This window comes from Bos indicus, chromosome 23 (assembly GCF_029378745.1).
Source record: "Bos indicus isolate NIAB-ARS_2022 breed Sahiwal x Tharparkar chromosome 23, NIAB-ARS_B.indTharparkar_mat_pri_1.0, whole genome shotgun sequence".
Taxonomy (NCBI): Eukaryota; Metazoa; Chordata; class Mammalia; order Artiodactyla; family Bovidae; genus Bos; species Bos indicus.
The window spans coordinates 46,433,304-46,453,197 of NC_091782.1; the positions used below are offsets into that span (position 1 = coordinate 46,433,304).

The 19,894-nt window shown below is 46.7% G+C and overlaps 1 protein-coding gene across 10 annotated transcripts in view; it reads right to left on the bottom strand.

Annotated features, from left to right (window-relative positions):
- HIVEP1 (HIVEP zinc finger 1) overlaps positions 1 to 19,894 on the bottom strand; it is a 136,636-nt gene that overhangs the window by 113,935 nt on the left and 2,807 nt on the right. The window contains exons 1-3 of one of the 10 annotated variants that reach the window (XM_070778388.1): positions 18,724 to 19,255; positions 17,375 to 17,468; positions 15,501 to 15,643 (exon numbers count right to left, since the gene is read on the bottom strand). In XM_070778388.1, the coding sequence (XP_070634489.1) occupies positions 15,501 to 15,540 (40 nt within the window). In that variant the 5' untranslated portion in view covers positions 15,541 to 15,643; positions 17,375 to 17,468; positions 18,724 to 19,255. Of the gene's footprint in view, positions 1 to 15,500; positions 15,644 to 17,374; positions 18,366 to 18,488; positions 18,663 to 18,723; positions 19,256 to 19,316; positions 19,676 to 19,894 lie in introns of those variants that run through there. The other 9 variants (XM_070778386.1, XM_070778387.1, XM_070778385.1 and 6 more) reach the window with 9 other exon arrangements.

A 19,894-nucleotide genomic window follows, 5' to 3' on the forward strand; every position in this document is an offset into this window, starting at 1 on the left:
ACTAGTCCGAAGAAAACAGAAAAAATGATCAAAGAAAAATACACAGAGCTTCAGAGGCCTGTGAAATAACATTAAGCTTACCAACATATTTGTAATGGGAGAAGAGAAAAGGATGGAAAAACATTTGAAGAAATAATGTCCTACAACTTCCCAAATTTGATTGAAAATTTTTTTAAAAGGCACTAATCTTCATATCCAAGAAGTTTAACAAAACTTCAAATAGATAAAGACAAAGAAACCCACACCTAAACACACAGTGCTCAAGCTGCTGAAAGCCAAAAACAAAGAGCTAAACTTGAAAACAGCAAGCAAAAAGTAATCCATCATGCAGAGAAAACCAACACGATCAACACCTGATTTCTCATCATGAACAAGGGAGGATCAAAGGCCATGGGATATCTGGAGAGCTGGGGGAGGGGAGCTTACCAGCCGAGAATTCTACAGCCAGAAAACCACACTTCAAAACTACAGGGGAAAAAAAGGCATCCCATGACTTTTTGAAAAGACAAAGTTATTTGTAAGGCAAAGAAGATCTGCCTTACAAAAATGCTATATGAAGTCCTTCAGGTTGAATGGAAATGACATGGACAATAACTCAAATCCACAAGAAGAAAAGGAGATGGCCAGAAGTGGTAAGTGTAAGACTCCATTAATATTTTTCTTATTTCTTAAACTCTATCTTTTCTCGTTCCTTCCCTCAAATTCGTAAAAATACAGAAGACTGTACAAAGCCATAATTTAACACTGTAAAGCTGGGTTTGTAACATACAGGGGTCACACATTTATGACAGTAAGAGCACAAAGGGAAAGAGAGAGAAAAGCCAAAACAAAGTCACCAGTGTTCAGTTAGCTTGATTCTCAAGTAGATGACGATACATTAGGATGCATACTGTAATCTCTAAAATAACCAAATGACTAAAAGAAATGACTCAAAATGACAGTAACAACAAGAAAAGCAGCATAGGAATAAGAATTGTGCACTAAAGAATATTTAACACAAAAGAAGACTGTGACATAGAGAAAAACAAGATTATGAGACAAACAGAAAAAGAAGTAACAAGATGGAAGACCTAAGTCCCAATAACAATAATTACACTGATGTAAATGGAATGAACACCACACTCAGAAGACACACTCTCAAGACTGGATAAAAACACGATTCCAACAAGGTGCTGTCCACAAGAGACATATCTTAGGTTCAAAAACCCCAAAGTTTCAAAGGAAAAAGACGGAGAAAGATAATACTTTGCAAACAGCAACCCTAGAAGAGCTGGAATCGGAGATAATTGTATCAGGTAAAACATGTTAACAACCAACTTGACCTCAAGTGACATTTAGAGAAATTCCAGCTAACTGTAGATGTGGGCATGACTGCTCACAGCAACATTATCCACAACAGCCAAAAAATTAAAACCATCCAAACGTGTCTACCAACTGGTGAATGGGTAAATGAAATGGGGTCTAGGCACACAACAGAACATTACTTGGCAATAAGAGGTAACGAAAAAACTGATACATGCTACATGAAGATGAATTTCAAATATATTATATGCTAACTGAAAGAAGCTAGACATAAAAGTCTATAAATTGTGTGATCCTCATATTATTAATAAAGGCCCAGAAAACGCAAACATAAAGAGCCAGAAAGCAGACCAGGGCCTGGCTGCCTGGTCTGGGAGTGAGGATTGAGAAACAATTCAGGGAAGTGTGGAGGATACGGTGGACACGTCCTGAAACTGGACTGTGGTCAAGGCTGCAGAACTCTACAGAAGCACCGAACGCCACTGAACTGGACAGCGCACAGGGGGTGAGTTTTTCTGCACGTAAATTGTATCTTTGCAAATCTGTAAACTTATGTACTGTACAGGGGTTTGACAGAGCAATATAAACTACTGTCTGGAGACTGACAAGGGCACTCTTTCCATGAAAGAGCATCACATACAAACTCAGTGCAAACTCCGGCTTGTCCAAGACGTTAGTTGAATGCTAGGTGTGTAACTCATCACTCATGTGGCATTAATTTCATCAAAACACAGGAAATCAACTTAAACTCTCAACATATAAGAGGCCAAATGATGCCTTTAACCCTGTCACACAGTCACACATCTGCTTATGCGTGTTAATTGAACATCACTTACATGTTCACTCATCAGATGTTTGCACAAGCTGGCCGAACTTGCATGTGTAAGCCATTATGGTCTTTCAACATCTTCAACTATAAATTTCCTGGAAGACAGGGGCGGAGCTGTTGAACTCCTCAGTGTGTCCCACACATCATAGCAGGGCCTACAGAACTCCAAACACAGGCTTCTGGGTCAGTTCATGACCCTACAGGCTCCTCCCTTTATCATGAGAGGCAGCGAGTTAACAGTTCCTGATTCTCAGACCATTTGTGGGTCACGTGCTAACATCAGCCTGTACAGAAGTAGCAGCTAAGGTTCCAGTGTGTCCGTGGAGAATTGATGGTGCTTTCAAAAGCATTTCTTAAATCACTCAGATATTATGAGCTCAATTGAGCCTATCCTTAGGGCAGAATATTTCATCTTAAGCAAAATAATATTTAAAATGGATAACCAACAAGGACCTACTGTGTAGCAAAGGGAACTCTGCTCAATGTGTCAGCTTGGATGGGAGGGGAGTTTGGCGGAGAATGGATACACACATATGTATGACCGAGTCCCTTCCCTGTTCTCCTGAAACTATCACAGCATTGTTAATTGGCTATGGCAACCCCCTCCAGTATTCTTGCCTGGAAAACCTCACAGACAGAGGAGGCTGGCGAGCTATAGTCCATGGGGTCGCAAAGAGCTAGACATGACTGAGTGCCTAAGCACAGCACCCCAATACAAAATAAAAAGTTTAAAAGAAAAATAAACTTAAGGAAAATAAAGCAAAATAAAAACAGATCACAGAAATATCATTTCCTTTACTCTTATCCCACTATCCCAAACCACCAGAAGTAAAGAACTGCTCGGAGATGAAAGAAGTGTTGCAGGGAACATTGCAACTTCAGGCACACCAGGTACTGAATCACGTTCTCAGTGATTTGTGCCTAAGCACAAAGTGTTAATACCTCACGCGTGAGTACCATCCTCACTCAGACGACCTGCCCACCCCCAGGCCCACTCACAGGCAACGGGACTGCCTTTTGGAGCCCATTTTTCAGAAGGCCCTCTGCTCAGAGATGGCCCTGCTTCCCTGCAGAACAATCCTGCAAAGATAATGCACACCGCTGGAAATCATTGCCTCCAGCATCTTCTCCTACTGTGAGTTAAATACAGAGGCGACTAATGGGGACAATCCAACCCGGAAAAGGACAGGGTTCTACCTGACAAGCAGCTGGCTCCTCCCTGACGACCCGGGCCTTCTGGGTGGGACCCAAGATCCTGGCCTCAGAACATCGAAGACAATTGAATATTCCCGGCAAGACCAACTCAACCTCTAAGGCCGTCCCTTCAGCTCAGAACCACAGGCAGAGGAGCCCCTCCCAAGCAAGGCTGAAGGGGAGCCCCTGACAGGTTCAGGCAGCAGCTCTGAGTCCCCGTGACCCACGCCTATGGCCATCCTCCACAGAAAGAGAAGGACTTACTCCCAAACAGAAGGGGCTGATAAATCACCTACTTCTCTTCTACTTCCTGCATGGGGGTCGGCAAATGTTTCCTCTAAGTGTTAGACACTGCCCAGGTGGTTCAGCAGTCAAGAATCCTCCTGCCATGCAGAACAGGGGTTCCATCCCTGGACAGGGAAGACGCCCTGGAGAAGGAAATGGCAACCCATTTCAGTATTCTTACCTGGAGAATCCCATGGACAGAGGAGACTGGTGGGCTACAGTCCATGGGGACACAGAGTCAGACTCGATGGAGCGACTAGACAAAAACAAAGTGTTAGATGGCAGATGTTCCAGACCTTGTGACTCCTCGCTTCGGCTGCGGTGGCAAGTAAAGCAGTCAGATGACAAGTGAATGAATGGACGTGGCTCGTTTCCAGTGACCGGACGTTCACAAAAACAGGTGGAAGGCTGGATCTGACCACTGGACTGCAGCCTGCTGACCCCTGCCTAGAATCGCAGCTATTTAAAGCTAAAAAGGAAATTACAGGTTGACAGTGCCCTGCCCCCAACCCCTGCCTACTCCCATGCAGTGTTCTCAATGAAGACACGAAATTCAAGTTATTTGCTCGAGGTCACATACTAGCTTATGCTGGCTTGTCCGTATGCATGAAGAGAATTTTCTAAAGTAAAAGAGAGAGAGAATGAGAGATAAAGAGGAAGGGAGAGACAGAGACAGACACTCCTTTTAACCCATCATCCTATTTCCTGGTTATCAACAAATCATATGGACACAGGTGGTATTTTTGGTTTTAATATACTTTTGGGGAGCAGGTTTAGGTTCACAGCAAAATGAAGCAGAATGTGCATGGATCTCCCCTCCCTCCACACAAGCTCAGCCTCCCCCACCAGGGCCACAGTCCACCGGAGTGGTGCATCTGTTACAAATGATGAAATACACATCATTAGCATCTGGATGTGACTTAGCATCTGGACGTGACTGAGCGACTTCACTTTCACTTTCACGCAATGGAGAAGGAAATGGCAACCCACTCCAGTTTTCTTGCCTGGAGAATCCCAGGGACGGCAGAGCCTGGGGGGCTGCCGTCTATGGGGTTGCACAGAGTCGGACACAACTGAAGCGACTTAGCAGCAGCAGCAGCATCCAGACCACAGTTTATTTGAAGGCTCACTCCTGGCGCATGTTCTATGGGTCTGGACACGTAGCCACCGTTACAGCATCATACACAAGAGTTTCACTGCTCTCAAAATCCTCTGTGGGGAGGCTGTTATTTCATTTCAAAATGTGATAAGACGGTCCAAAGCCTCTGACATCTCTTCTGTAAATACTCAACTTAGTATAAGAGGACTCAACTTGGTTAATTTTACAACTATCATGAATAGGCATTATATATATCAAATCACCAGGGTTTCCTTGGTGGCTCAGATGGTAAAGAATCCACCTGCAATAAGGGAGACCTGGGTTTGATCCCTGGGTTAGGAAGATCCCCTGGCAGAGGGCATGGCAACAAACTCCAGTATTCTTGCCTGGAGAATCCCCATGGACAGAGGACCCTGGTGGGCCACAGTCCACAGGGTAGCAACGAGTCAGACATGACTGAGCAGCGACTAAACACATACATATCATATCTAAACAGGTTCCTTTCTTCTTCTTCAGTAAAGTTTCAAGTTCACTGAGAAATCCACTCTAACCACCAAACTAGATTAACAACCACTTCTGTAATGATTTCGCATCCCTTCTTTTGCGGAAGTCTCAAAACAACTTATTTTCTGTCAATCTATCCTTTTCTTTAAAACCCATCTCAAAACTCTACCTCCTTCAGGTTTTAAAGGAGAACAAAGTTAAACTTCTCCAGTAAGTATTTTCTGATTTTTATCCCACTCAGATTTTTTTCACTTTGAGGATTCCACACTGCATGTAATGTATCACCTGAAATTATATACATGTTGCTTTGCATTGCCCTGAGAACTTTTTCATGTGTTTTGGGTCATATGAAAAACTCTTAGAAGGAGATTTGTTGTTCACTGCTAAAATGAAAGACTCATAAAGTCTCCTAACTCTGATCTCTTATCGCTAAAAGTGGTTCTTCACTTGCAAGCTGGATATAGGCCCACACATATCTAGAATAGTATATTTTTTCTATATGCATAAGGAAAAATTATAAACTGTTTTATTTTACTTAGAATTTTAATATTTTCATTAATTTTCCCCAAAACAGCTTCTAAGCCTTTGTGTCCAAAATTTCAACCTTTATGTGGAGACACCCACTTAAATACTGCTACTCTCCATCTTAAGCAAGACATCTTTACTTTCAACTACATCTTACTAAGCAAATCATGTAAGCAAACATCTCTGATGGAACAACTGTTCCTTCTCTCTTGAGGAGCTTGGAAATTCCCCCGACAGTTTGCAATAGCAAATCCAACTTGGACTGTGATCTACGTACACAACTCTGAAATGGATTTCCAACAATTAAAGACTTAGAGGGGGAAGAGGTCTTTCTCACCTGTGAGTCACCTCAGCTTTATGTGCTGTGCTTGACAAGTTTTATTTTGTAACTGGCCATTGTACCATTGTGCTCAGTCGCTCAGTCGTGTCCGACTCTTTGAGGCTCCACAGACAGGAGTCCGCCAGGCTCTCCAGGCAAGGACAGTGGAGTGGGTTGCTATTTCCTCCTCCAGGGATTGAACCCACCTCTCTTGCGTCTCCTGCATTGGCAGATGGATTCTTTACCACTGAGCCACCTGGGAAGCCCCGCATTTTGTAACTGGGTGAACGGCATTTCCAAAGTCTTGCTCTAATCTGGGGAGTTCTTTCTACTATCCACATGAACAAGCAGAAGCATGACATGCATGTGTGCGTGCTCACTTGCTAATTTGTGTCCGACTCTTGCAACCCCACGGGCTGTAGCCTGCCAGGCTCCTCTGTCCGTGGGATTCTCCAGGCAAGAATACTGGAGTGGGTTGCCATGCCCTCCTCCGGGGGATCTTCCTGACCCAGGGATCAAACCCACATCCCCTGCATTTCCTGCACTGACAAGCAGGTTCTTTACCACTGAGCCACCTAGGAAGCCCTATGTGGATGACAGTTACGAGCACATTAAACTCCTGGCTGTGGGACCCTGGGCCACCCACAACTTCTCTGTACCTCACTCCCACATCCCTAAAATGGGGGTAGTAACAGCGGCCATCTCCATGGTAATAAGGATTAAACGAGCAAACATGTAAAAATCACTTGACTAGAGCCAAGTACACAGACCTGTGGGCAGGCTAGCTCTTTTCATCATAAAAATGAAACACAACCTCCCTCTTGCTACTGGCCCACAATGAACTGTAACTAAGGGAATCAATATGATTAAGAAAAAAAATTTAAAGACCACTCCACAAATATCATCTCAAACAAGACATTAAATAGCTGCTGGAGATCAATTCACTTAAACTTCTCTGCCCAACTTTCTCATCTGTAAAATGAGGAAGATGAACTAAGTATCTAAGGTTCGTCCTTTCCCGGCTGTAAAATTTAAGACTTCTCTTGGAAAGGCGTATGAGAAACGAGGGGTGGGAGAGAGAGCTCGCTGACACCGTTTAACCACCTTCCAAGTCCCTGTGTCACAGCTCAGATCATTTTTATTGATTTTTAAACTATCAAACACTGCCCCGTATGTTTGATCAACTCCTATTTGGATACGGAAATATTAAATGGCTAGATGCTGATTATATCTTTTTCTTCACTGGAGAATCTGAAAGAGTTGGAAGACAAGCACATATAACTAAGCACACATATAAATATGCACATTTCAAAATATAAAACAATAAATAAACTTGAGCAAACTCATACTCTAATCACATAGGCACCTGAGTACCATAAAAATCAACTTTTGTATCAATTAAGTGGGTATAATAACTCTTGGACTACTATAGTTCCATCTTGTATTCTGTGACTGCTATTCCACAGCAGCCAACTATTTTGTGATCACTACATACTTTCTAAATACTTTTGCAAGGCAGCACAGCCTTAGAATATTCTAGAACAAAAGTTGTTCTAGAAAATATCTAAGAACCTTCTGAAAAGTCTTCCTTCTAAAGTTATTTTTTTAAAAGGTCAAAGTTAATACAATATTGCACCAAGTGTAAACTTTATGCTTAATGGTCAGAAAGAACTTCCTTCTTAAATAATGATTTGAGTACTGGGAAGAAAGGACTCTATTTGGTGATAAGCTGTAGTGCTATGGTGAACAATGGCTAACAGTCTTACAAACACCCAGTGCTTCATAAGAAGAGCTTCATGTCATTTGTCACTGGAACATTATTAATATTCTATGGTTTTTCCAGTAGTCATGTATGGATGTGAGAGCTGGACTATAAAGAAAGCTGAGTGCTGAAGAATTGATGCTTTTGAACTGTGGTGTTGGAGGAGGACTCTTGAGAGTCCCTTGGACTGCAAGGAGATCCAACCAGTACATCTTAAAGGAGATCAGTCCTGAATATTCATTGGAAGGACTGATGCGGAAGCTGAAACCCCAATACTTTGGCCACCTGATGAGAAGAACTGACTCACTGGAAAAAGACCCTGATGCTGCGAAAGACTTAAGGCAGGAGGAGACAGGGACGACAGAGGATGAGATGGTTGGATGGCATCACCAACTCTATGGACGTGAGTTTGAGTAAACTCCAGGAGTTAGTGATATACAGGGAAGCCTGGCGTGCTGCAGTCCACGGGGTCGCAAAGAGTTGGACACAACTAAGCGACTGAACTGAACTGAATATTCAAAAAATACCGCTTGAATGTTTTAAAAGAACTAAAAATATAAATGAAAAAATAAGGTGCTTAATTAATTTATAAAATATTTTTTCAGATAACATAAGAATCAACTTTAGCGCAGACTCACTTAAATTACATTGCATTCTAAAATGTGTGGCTTTAACACCTATGCATATGACCAAGGGTTTTAAGCATATTATGTATCTTTCTGTTCTATGGTAAGATAAAATTATTCCTCATCAGAACATATTTTCTGCAACAATGTTCTAAAATAAAGTCATTACTCTGATTAATCACATTATTACATTTTGTATTTGCTTTTAAAAAGAGAAAAGCATTTGCTTAATGTTAATAAGCATTCAAAAAGCATCAGATAAGCTCTCAACATGAGCTGAAAAATAATTATCTGAAATAAAGAAAAATAAGTGGCTTGCTATATTCAGTCTACTCTTCTATTTTTATCCTCGTCAAACTAAATAATATCAGCTACTTACATGAAAGTTCCTAATAAGTGCAACTGCTTTTTCACCTTTCTCATCAAAACTATATTTTGTTCTATATTTCCTTTCTAGCTACAGTCACATACAGAATTTATTTTTACAAGCCATGGGATGGTTTGCCCTACAAAATTTCTAACGTCTCGAATCTTGAGGCTGTTGGCACAGAAGTGCTAACCTAACATTCAAATGTAAAAAAAACACCACACAAGCAGCTGGAATTACATCTGAAAAATCATCAAAATTCAGCCTATTCTATAGATAAAGCTCAATCAAATAATCCCCACATAACAAGAAAACGTAAGATTTTATTCACAGTCAGATTTTACAAAACAATCACTAGAGTGGGCTCCTGTCAACACACTGATAGTAAACGCAAACAGTCACTTATGAGCTTACACCTGGGGTCCCAGCTGGGTTCTGCGGTCTCCCACAGGAGGAGCCAGGGAATGGAGAGATGGGACCACATCTACCAGATGTATTCGGTAGATGTATCTGGTAGTGAAGAACCAGAGAATGTCACTGCTCTCCCACGTGACGGCGACATCATCTTTAACAACAGTGCAATGATAATAAAACAGAAGACCTCACAATCAGTGGCCTGAGAACTGCATGCAGACAGAACAAATAACCAGTTTTACTTCACTCAGCGCTGTCAAAATAGGAGCTGAGGTTTGAATGAGTTCAGCGGCAGCATGGCGGCTAAGAATTTTCCTCCCCGAATGACTGTCTGCACTGACCTCTCTCTTCCAGATCCCAAGCCCTGAGGAGTCAGGACAAGAAGGAGGGATACCGGTGATCAACGCTGAGCACAGATGCAGCCTCCTTTATGCAGTTTTCAAAATGCAGGTAGAGGCTTCACACAGGTATTCCCTGGTGTTGTGTGTGTAACATAAGAGTCGGACATAAACCAGTTTTTCACCGAAAGTAACACACAGGTCCCTGGACTGAGTGTCTATCCAGTGTCAGGCATTGTCCCAAATGCTTACACATCGTCGAATCTTCACATGCATTATCTCTGTTTTACAGACAGAGGAAACCAACACTCCCAGCTTGCCCAAGGCCACCGGCTAGTCCGTGATAGCATAAAGCCAAACTCTTCACCATTATATTAACTAAAAGTACTAAGGGGATGAATGCTAGAAATCCTACGGCAAAATTCCACATGAAACAGAAGTTAGTAATAACTACCTGCTTCATCTGCTTGGAGCGCTTCAAAATTTGTATTAGAGCAGGTTTCCTAATCAGAGGCTACCAAATATAAGAAGAATTTGCTACTTAAGGTTCAAAAACATAAACAAATTTCAAGAGTACAAACCTGTAGTTTGCTAAAAAGCTAACATGAATGCAATTTTGCTGAGCACAGAAGACTAAAACTGTCTCTTCTGACACATGATTCACCCAGCTAAGATGGCAGGCCTACAGAATTACTAGTAATAAGTCTTTACCGAGTTTGGTACGATATTGCTTCTGCGGTTTACGTTTTGATTTTGTGGCCAAGAAGCATGCTCAATCTTAGCTCCCTGACCAGGGATCAAACGCACATCCCCTGCGTTGGAAGGCAAAGTCTTCACCACTGGACTGCCAGTGAAGTCCCTGTAGAAAAATTAGGATGGAATAACAAAGTACAACAAGCCACCTGTAGACACAAGCAATGGAAACCCACTGTATCCCAGGGATAGGGGTGGCAGCGGGAGAGGAGGAAAGCGGAGGAAACTTGAAGAAGTGAACTCTTCAGCGGACACACCTCCCACATAGAGTAAGGAAACAGTGGAAGCAGAAGGGGAAGGACACTGTCCAGAGAGACGGGCCACGTGGAAATGCTGGGAAATGCTCAGTTTGCACGCTGAGCTCCGGAGATGGAGAACGGCCGTCCATCAGACACACAGAGGAACAAGGCCAGGGCGAGGAGAGTGTGCCCCAGCTAAGTTCACGGCTTTGGACCTCATCTTCCAAGGTGATGGGCATCCACAGACCCCACCTGTGGGTCTTAGCCACGCTCTGATAACCCTCCTAAGTGTTCCTTCTCACCTTATGATACAGCTGGAGCTCGGAGCAGAAAAAAAAAAGCCCTCGTCTTCTGCAGTGGGTTCAGAGCCAAATGCACTCAACCAATAAAAATGAAAAACAGCCCCACCAAATTCTCAAAAATATGTTTTGCAAAGGTTAATACTTAGTATTTTCCACACTGATTTCCAATCTTCAAGCCGATGAGCCTTTGAAACCCTGGGCCCAAATACAACTAAAAACGGTTAACACCTATTTTCTATTTTTTTTTTTCCCCCAAAGCTTTGAAACTTTCACAGTGGTGATTGGCAGAGCACAAAAACAGCTCTTTATCTAAAGAGGACAGATGGAACCCCTGCAAGTCCCCAGTTCCTCCATTCCACGTTACCCAGGAGTCCCAGTAAAGACCCGGGAAGGCGCTCATTGGTAGGGAAGGACTGATGCGGAGGGAGGCACGGTCACGTTCACATTCATCAGGACCCGACTGCAGCTGGTCTCCCACATGCCGGCCAGGAGCCCTTCGCCTGGGACAACACATAAAGCCTTTCTTCCAAACACCAAGCCCACCTCTCGTGCCCTTCAGAAATTCCTATTCAACCTCACAAAGGAAATGTCACCGTTAAGGCTCTATGTTCCCCCCTCCCCCCAACACACACACCATGCAGGCAGGCATTAAGGACAAAGGTCCCGCCTGGTTTACATGGCCCGAGGAGAAGAGACCAGAACTCAGCCAACCCCACTCTCACACTCGACAGGTCACCATCAGATAGAGAACTCTGACTTAGTTACGCCCCAAACTCATGTCCCACCCTTAATACACCAGTTCTTCTCCTGCTCTTACACTGAAGAACCTCCATCATCAGAGAGAGGCAAACGCCATCTCCTTAGGGGAGCACAGCCTGTGCCTGACTTGCGTGTCCACCAAGTCGCTCAGTTGTGTCCGACTCTGGGCGACCCCATGAACTGCAGACCGCCAGGCTCCTCTGTCCATGGGATTCTCCAAGAAGACGGAGTCGGGAGTGGGCTGCCATGCCATCCTCCTCCAGGGGATCCTCCCCACCCAGGGATCGAACCCTTGTCTCTTGTGTCTCCTGCACTGGCAGGAGGGTTCTTTACCACTAACACCACCAGGAAAGCCCGTGCCTAATTTAAATCCAGGCAAATCATTTATGCTTCTCCATGACAGAGCCCTGTACGTATTTCTTTATACATGTGTGACACCTCAATACACAAATACACTCTTCCACACACACACATACGTGCTTGTTCCAAGGAAACTTCAAATTCTAGAAAGTTGCATACATTTATCCTGTGACTCTGAACGTCCGTGGGACTATACCAACCCCAGCTGAAGGACCAACGATAAACCAAAGAAAAATTATATTTGGAAACTGCCATGGAAGCATAATTAATGTATGATTTCAGATTTAAGTATAAAGTTTTAATTACTGACTTAATGACCTAGCACAAGAAAAGTACTTCTCAGGCTATTTTCTGAGGAAGCCTCAAAAGAGGCGATGTGTTTCATGGAAACCCCTGAGAGGACACCGCCCAGAGGGTGAGTGATGAGCTGGTCTCTCCCCACGGCAGAGTTAACTTCACGAGACAGGGCTGCTGGAAGCCGAAGCAGAGGATACAGGTAAAGCGACGCAAGTGTGGTACTTCAGATGTACCCCACAACTGAGATACAAACACAGTCATCCCTCGGCATCTGCAGGGTCCTGGGTCTGGGCCTCTAGAAATACCACCCTCTGAGGATGCCCAAGTCCCATAAATAAAATGGCCTCGTAGAGTCAGCCCTCAGTACCCAGAGATTCCACATCTGAGGATTCACCCAACCCACGGCGGAGAAACATCCACACACACGGACCCATGCAGTTCAAAACCTTGTTGTTCAAGGGTCAGCAAGAAATGCTGAAAACTTCATTTCAGTAGCTATTGTTCACTTGCTCACTTTAACCCCCAAACTGTGCCCGGGGACAGAGTCCTCACACACGTTTTCAGAAGGAAAGCGGAAATTGTAAAGGCGTTCCTGCCTTTGTGCTCTGCTTACTTGGGCTTCCCCAATGGGAACAGCTTGGCCCTCCTCCTCCTCAGATGAAAGAGCTGGCTGGCTCAAGCATCACGCCTTCCATGAAGCCCCCTCGCCTGGCCCTGCCCAACCTGCCAGTCCACCCACATTGCTTTAGCAAAGTCACTTCATCATCTGTGCTAATCCACTCTGGTCTTCTCTTCAGTGGCTGAGAGATCGTAACACTTTAGACTCTCACCCATGGGCCTGAACACAATTTATCCCAAGTTCTTGTTGAGAACTTTAAAAACATCTTAGTTCCAGAAAACAAGCAAGTTTTCCTATTAAAACCTTTCATTTTCCATCCTCTATGAACTTAGACACATTTCATGGATCTTCATAATCTGACTCCTCCCAGTTCTTCTACTCCAGCCTCCCCCTTCCTGCTTTTTCTGATGGTCCTGGACATAACTTAGACGAGCCTGGATCCCAAGCGGCTTCGCCAGCTCTTACCCCAGGATGAAATGTACTCCCGTTGTCCTGACAGCTTCCTGGGTCACCTCTAAGCCTTAAGAACTCAGTTCAGAGGTTACCTTTCCTTCCCACCCTGCCCCTCTCCAAACCAGCCCCCAAGACTGGGCTGCAACATGACGCCCACGCTCTGAGGGAATCTCCGAAAGGCTGCTCTCTCCCCCAGCGTCCTCTCGCATGGCCTGCCTCTGATGATCAGTTCATCCCTGTGGCCTGGGACACAGGAGGACGTTCAGCGAACACCTACTGAGCTGTACATTCATTTGATACAAAAAGGAAAAGACTATGGCCTAAAAATCTGCATTTCTCCAGACAGCCAAGTTATCTAGGATATAATAAAGGATGTATTTTATGGCATGAATAGAGACACAGACATAGAGAACCGACTTGTGGACACAGCAGGGGAAGGAGAGGGTGGGATGAACTGAGAGAGTAACACTGACATATATACGCTACCGTATATACAAGAGCTAGTGAGCAGCTGCTATGAAACACAGGGAGCTCAGCCTGGTGCTCTGTGAGACCGAGAGGGGTGGGATGGTGGGCGGGGTGGGAGGGAGGCTCAAGACGAGGGCATCCAAGCCACTTATGACTGACGCAAAGATGTTGTGGGGCAGAAACGAACACAACATTGTAAACCATTTATCCTCCAATTTTTAAAAACAAGGATATATTATAATATGAAAAACAAGCATTTGGTGCTTATGATCTAATGAATGATACTTTCAAATCAATCATGCATTCATTCTTTCAACAAATGTGTGGCCTCCTTTTAGCTGCAAGGAGCTGTGCTGGGCTGGGGCCCCTGCCAGCCCCAAGGTTGCCTTCGAGCACATGGATCAACAGGAACAGGGCACCCTCTCCGGACAGATGACTTATAAAAGCTAGGCTTGGGACTCCAAACGCCTGCCCCAGCTGGCTGTGAGCATGGAGGCTCTGCCTATAGAAGTAAATGAGACCAAGTCCTGACTTCAGAGGCGCTCAGATTCTAGTGCAAGAGACAGACAAATACACAGTCAGTCTGCAACATTTTCTATGCGACCCTAACATCTGACTCTGACATACAACACTCACTGTACTCCCTCTGAATCCTCACCTCATTGAACACTGGTGCTAGAATCATCCATTTGAACTCGGGCCAAGGCGTTCACCTGAGCCAGCAGAGACTTCTAGCCCACTTACAAGCACTGTTTGCAGACTCAAGGAAGCCCCATAACTGGCCACATTTTCAACCACCACCTTACAGGCACCGGCCGAATTACTTCACCAAGGAACATTCTTGATTAATTTGTCCAATTTAAGTCATTTCTTACCTTGCATGTGCTTGAGAATATTTTTTTCTGTAATAGTAAATATTTCATAAGATACTGTACTCAGGTTGGAATTATTTGCTTTAACAGTTCTTTGCTTAAAACACTGCTATACTTTTATCTCCTAAGTTAAATATAAAAGATAATTGCTGCTCCCAGTGGATAAAACACATTAGAACAATACAAATTTTTTAAAACAATAAGCTAAAATAGGCTGGCTTTCTTAATACTAAAGTACCTCTTCACAGTTAAAAGGAAATGCTCATTTTTATATGAAATGTATATATAATAAACACATATATACGTTTTTTGACTGCTTCCCTATATACATTGGTGTACCTATTTTCTGGGTTCTGCACATAATGGTCTGCGTTAATGCCAACTATGCCTCTCCACTTCTCAAGCTAATATAACGCTGCTACAAAAATAAATCTCAAAACAAGTGTGTGGGAAGGGTGAAAAAAAGTAATTCAAGGTGATCCAGTGGGCAAAGAAGAGGTGACCGTTTATTTCCGATTCCTCAATCCAAAAAGGTACCTGTTGAGAGACAGTAAATCTCAGACTTTAATACCCACCCTAATGGTTGGGAAGGCATTCTAATTCTGTCGAATCCAATGAATTCATTCAACAAATAATTCTGAAGCGTCTCCTGAGAGACAGGAATTGTGCAGCGAGCGCGAGAGGAACAGAACAGGGGGAACTGACCCACCACCAGGCCGGGTCACCATCTCACAAGCTGCCTTTGCTGCCACCGAAGAGACACTTGATTAAAGACTTATTACAAACCCTCCTTCCCACTAATGCAGAGCCCTACCTCTTAGATTTCTGGGATGAATCTGTTTAGTTCGAGGCATCTTCTTTGATTCAGAGGCCCCCTTTTCTTCTTAGAAACTGTAGGAAAAGCAGGTCATGAAAAGGTAGCTCCATAAACCCAAGGTCCATCAATTAATCCATGTGCTAAAAAAGAAAAAAAAAAGTTATGTTTTACTCTTTTTCACTACTTTCAAAGGAAAAAGACACTTCAGAAGTTATGGCATAATACAGCACTGCTCTAAACTCAACAAAAGGTAACCGACCTGAAAGCCCCTGCAAAAGATGACTTACTTTTAATTAAACACAATACATGTCATTTTGTCATTATCTGGGCTTCCCCAGTAAGAACACGGGGTGGGGGGAAAAATCACTGTACCTTTAACAAAAAAAGAGTGAAAAAATTCAGTGAACTGTATTTTAAAGCAACATCACGAGGTTATAAAAGGGTTTTGCTGTATACAGTACATGCCTGCCCATTTATAAATTTCTTAGGGACAAGGACCATGTTTTGTTCATTTTGTGTTACTGGGTTAATTAGGTAAATAAGTGTGGTTGCCATTGGGGCTGTTCTCCCACTATTGTGGTTTTCCATTCGAGGCTCCTGTTAGGACTGTTCTTTTTGCTTCCCTGTGTTGAGCCAGAATGTGTGACCAGTTCCGGCCAATAACCTGTGAGTGGAGAGACAGGCGTCATTTTCAGGCTTTGCGTTTAGTTATCAAAGTAAGATCCCCCAGTGCTCTCTTCCTCCTCTGCCATAAGAACAGGCACTGTTCTAGACAGCAAGTCTGACAACACGGAGCTGAGCTCCTGCCAATGCAACAGGACCATGGTGCAGAAACATAAAAGAGATCTTTGCTGATTTAAGCACTGAGGTTTGGGACTTATTTGTTACTGCAGCATAACCGTGACCTGACTTACACATCTTAAAAAGTGCAATTTCAAATACAATATGCCAAAACACTAATCCAAAACTAAATCATCTCTTTCCCAGAAAGATTCCCAGGAGATACTCGAGGATCCTTGAGCTAAAATCTTAGTTTTAACTTCCTGCAATACAACTGATAAACAAAGCCCGTGATGACAATGCTGAATGTGAAACTATATTTAATCGCTAAGCAATGACACAAGAATGGAACAGAAACGCTTTAAGACTTTTATAACATCCAATACTGTAGAAGAAAAAAAAAAGCAAATACTTATTGACAATCTACTGTGTGCCTATGTACTTCCTACACATTACCTAAATTAACCCTAATGGTAACTGCTTAGGTAACTATCATTTATCCATTTTATAGATAAGAAAATTAAAAGAGAAAGAGGCAAAGGAACTGAGTCCATAGTCAGTAACTAAGAAACATGGCACCCCCTGACTCAGGGACCCTCAGCGCTTACTTCCTGGCTGGAAGTAAGACCTATTCCAGGGGGTTTACTCAAGAGGCTCTATTGCACAAGTCACAACTGTTAATAAATATTTCGGTGTCAAATCAGACTGGGCTCAAAGCTTGCTGTGTGGACTCGTTTAAGGCACTTAACCTCTCTGAGGATCAGATTTCCCAACTGTAAAACAAGGAAATAGTATTCCCCCACAATGGGTGGTTGAAGGGACCATGTGGATGCTTTGCTTACTGCTGGCACACAAAAATATCAAATATTAATTCTTCTTAAGAATGCCTGTGTGGGAAAGACTGTATCTAATAACCAGTATAAGGTTTTAGAAATGTATGGTTTCAATACAGCAGAGAATAGAAGGAAAGAAGGCTATAATTAACTTCAGTAGTTTATCCTTGATAAGGCTGTATGCAGGCACTGTACAAAAACATTATGTGCAATTTGTGAACTGCATGGGAAAGAATATAAAATATGATGGTCCCATACTGTGGACTTCATCCAGCGCTGTGCCACACGATCTATAAAAGATACGGCTCCACAACGCCCTGCATTAACAGCATCCACCATTCAACTGACGAAGCTGCTGATTCAAGAGAGAATTTACAGACGTCAAGGCCGAATAAATTGTAGGAATGCTCAACTCCCAACTTAAAGCTTTTAAATGGTCACGATATTTAGAAGTTTTTAAAGCGTGAACTCCGACTGTAATTCAATCACGTGACACTAAAAGATGAGGAACCTGCACAAAAAATATTCCAATTTGCACATACAAATTTCCAATCAGTAACAGCTTTCCGCTACCTTGCTCACTGCCTCCCCACTGAGCCCAGCTATCCATCCCAGTATAAATCCTTGGGGTGGGAGGGGGGGAGGGGGGAGGAGGACTGAGTATTTCCAAAGACAGCAGCATTGTAGCGAGGAAGATGAGTGATGAACCGGTTCCCTTACAGCAAAAGAGATAAATACTACATGGAGCAAAAACATGACACGATCAAAAAGCGTAAAGACAGTTGCAAGGAGAAAAAACATGAATGAATGTGGAGGGCGGAGCCTGGGAAAACCCCTCTGCAACGCTGCACTGAACAAAGCGCTTCGCATGCCAGGAGGGGGGGTGGGGGGGGAGGGATGGAAGTGCCAGCTCAGGAAGGAGCCCAGAGTGAATGCGGAGAGCGGCAGGAGGAGGAACAGGACGAGAGGAGGCGAGCGCGGCAGCCCGGAGACTCCTCCTCGCCGCCGCCGCCGCCGCCGCCGCCCCCTCCCCTCCCGTCCCCTCCCCTCTCCAGCAGCAACTCCTCCGCCAGCCCGACCCCCGAGCGATCCGGAGCCGACCCGCGCCCCCACCCCACCCCACTGTGCTGCGGGCGCGTACTCCCAACCCGGAAAGAAAACTACCCAGGTGGCTGGGAGTAAACAGGCACTTCGAGCAAAGAACGAAAGGAGGGGGGGAAAAAAAAGCAAGCCACAAAGCCGGGAGGTTGGGAAGCCGAGGCCTGGTCTCCCTCACCCCCCCACCCCACCCCCACCCCCACCCCCACCGCCAGCCTCTTGGAAAATGCGCCCGCGTCTGGAACGCGGCTGGGGAGGCTGGGTCCCTCCGTACCTGCTCTGCTCGCAGGACCGCAGCTCGGGCCGCGAGGGCGCCCAGAAGTGGCAAGTGTCTCCCGCACGCGCAGCCATCCCCTCTGCAAGGTCGGCGGTTGCACACACACGCACACACACACACACACTCGCGCGCCCGCGGAGAGGGACGTGGTCCTGCCCCCACCCCCTCCCCACGCCGCCGCCCCCACCTCCCAGCGGCAGCGCCCCCCGCCCGCGGAGCCCGCGCGCCGAACCTGCTGCCAGGACGCCCGGCGGGGCTGCCGCCGCTGCAGCCAGCCCCGGAGCTGCGCTGCTGATGGCGGCGGCCGCAGCTCGGAATCTCCGCGACCACCGCGCGGCGGCGGCGGCGGCGGCGGCTGGGCGCCCTCCTTCACTTGACAACCCCAAACACAAACAGAACCTCCTCCCGCGGCGGCTCCCGGGGCCCCCCCAACCCCCGGCTCCGGCCCCCTCCCCGCCGCCGCCGCCCCAGCAGCAGCAGCAGCAGCAGCAGCCGCTGCCGCCACTAAAGGCCGGCGACTGGCACTCTCACCGCCCAGCTCTGAAATATTAAACAGGGGAGCCGGCCGGGGGGCGGCGGGGGGAGCGCGGGGCGCGCGGGCGGGGGCCGCAGGCGCCGGGCGGGAGAGGCGGCCGCGCTCGCCGGCGCCCGGGGCCGCGGCATGACCGCCGCCGGGGAGCGGGTGTCCGGGGTGGGGGTGGGGGGCGCGCACCGCGGCGAGGCGGGGCGGGCGGACCCCCAGGGCGGGCGGACCCCCGGGGCGGGTGGGTGGGCGCCCCCGGGGCCAGGGAGAGGGGCGAGGAGGGCGGGCGCGGGCTTTTTTACCTCTCCCCGGGGGCAGAGTAGGGCACGTTTAGCGTCTTTAGGGGCGACGCGAGGAGCGCGGGCCGGGGCGGCGCGGGGGAGGGAGGGCGAAGGTCGGAGGCTTTCCCGCGGCTGGGCGGGGCGGCAGGGGATCCCCGGGGGCGGGAGGCGGGGAGACCGCGGGCTGCGACGCGCGGGCGGGGCTGTGGGGGGCGTCCCCCGGCGAGGTCACCCTCGGGCGCGGCGGCCGGGCCGGACTGGCTCGGCCGCGGGGCCCGGCCCTGGCTTAGGGGCGGGCTGGGCGCCCCGGATTGGGGCCCGATCGGAGTCCCGGGTCTCCCCGGCCGGGCGAGCCCGGGGCCGCGGCTCCGCCCCGCCCCGCCGCCGCAGCGACGGGAGGCGGGGGGCCCGGGGCGGAGTTAGGGACGCGAGGGGCGGGAGCCCGGGGTCGCGCCGGCTCGGGGACTGGCGCCCGGCTGGGGCGCAGGGGCGGGCCCGCCGGTCACGCGGCCCCGGGCAGGCCTGGCCGGGCCGCGCGGCCGGGGGGGCGGTTGGGCCGCGGAGAGGGGCGGGGACGGGCGGGGCGGAGGCAGCTCGGT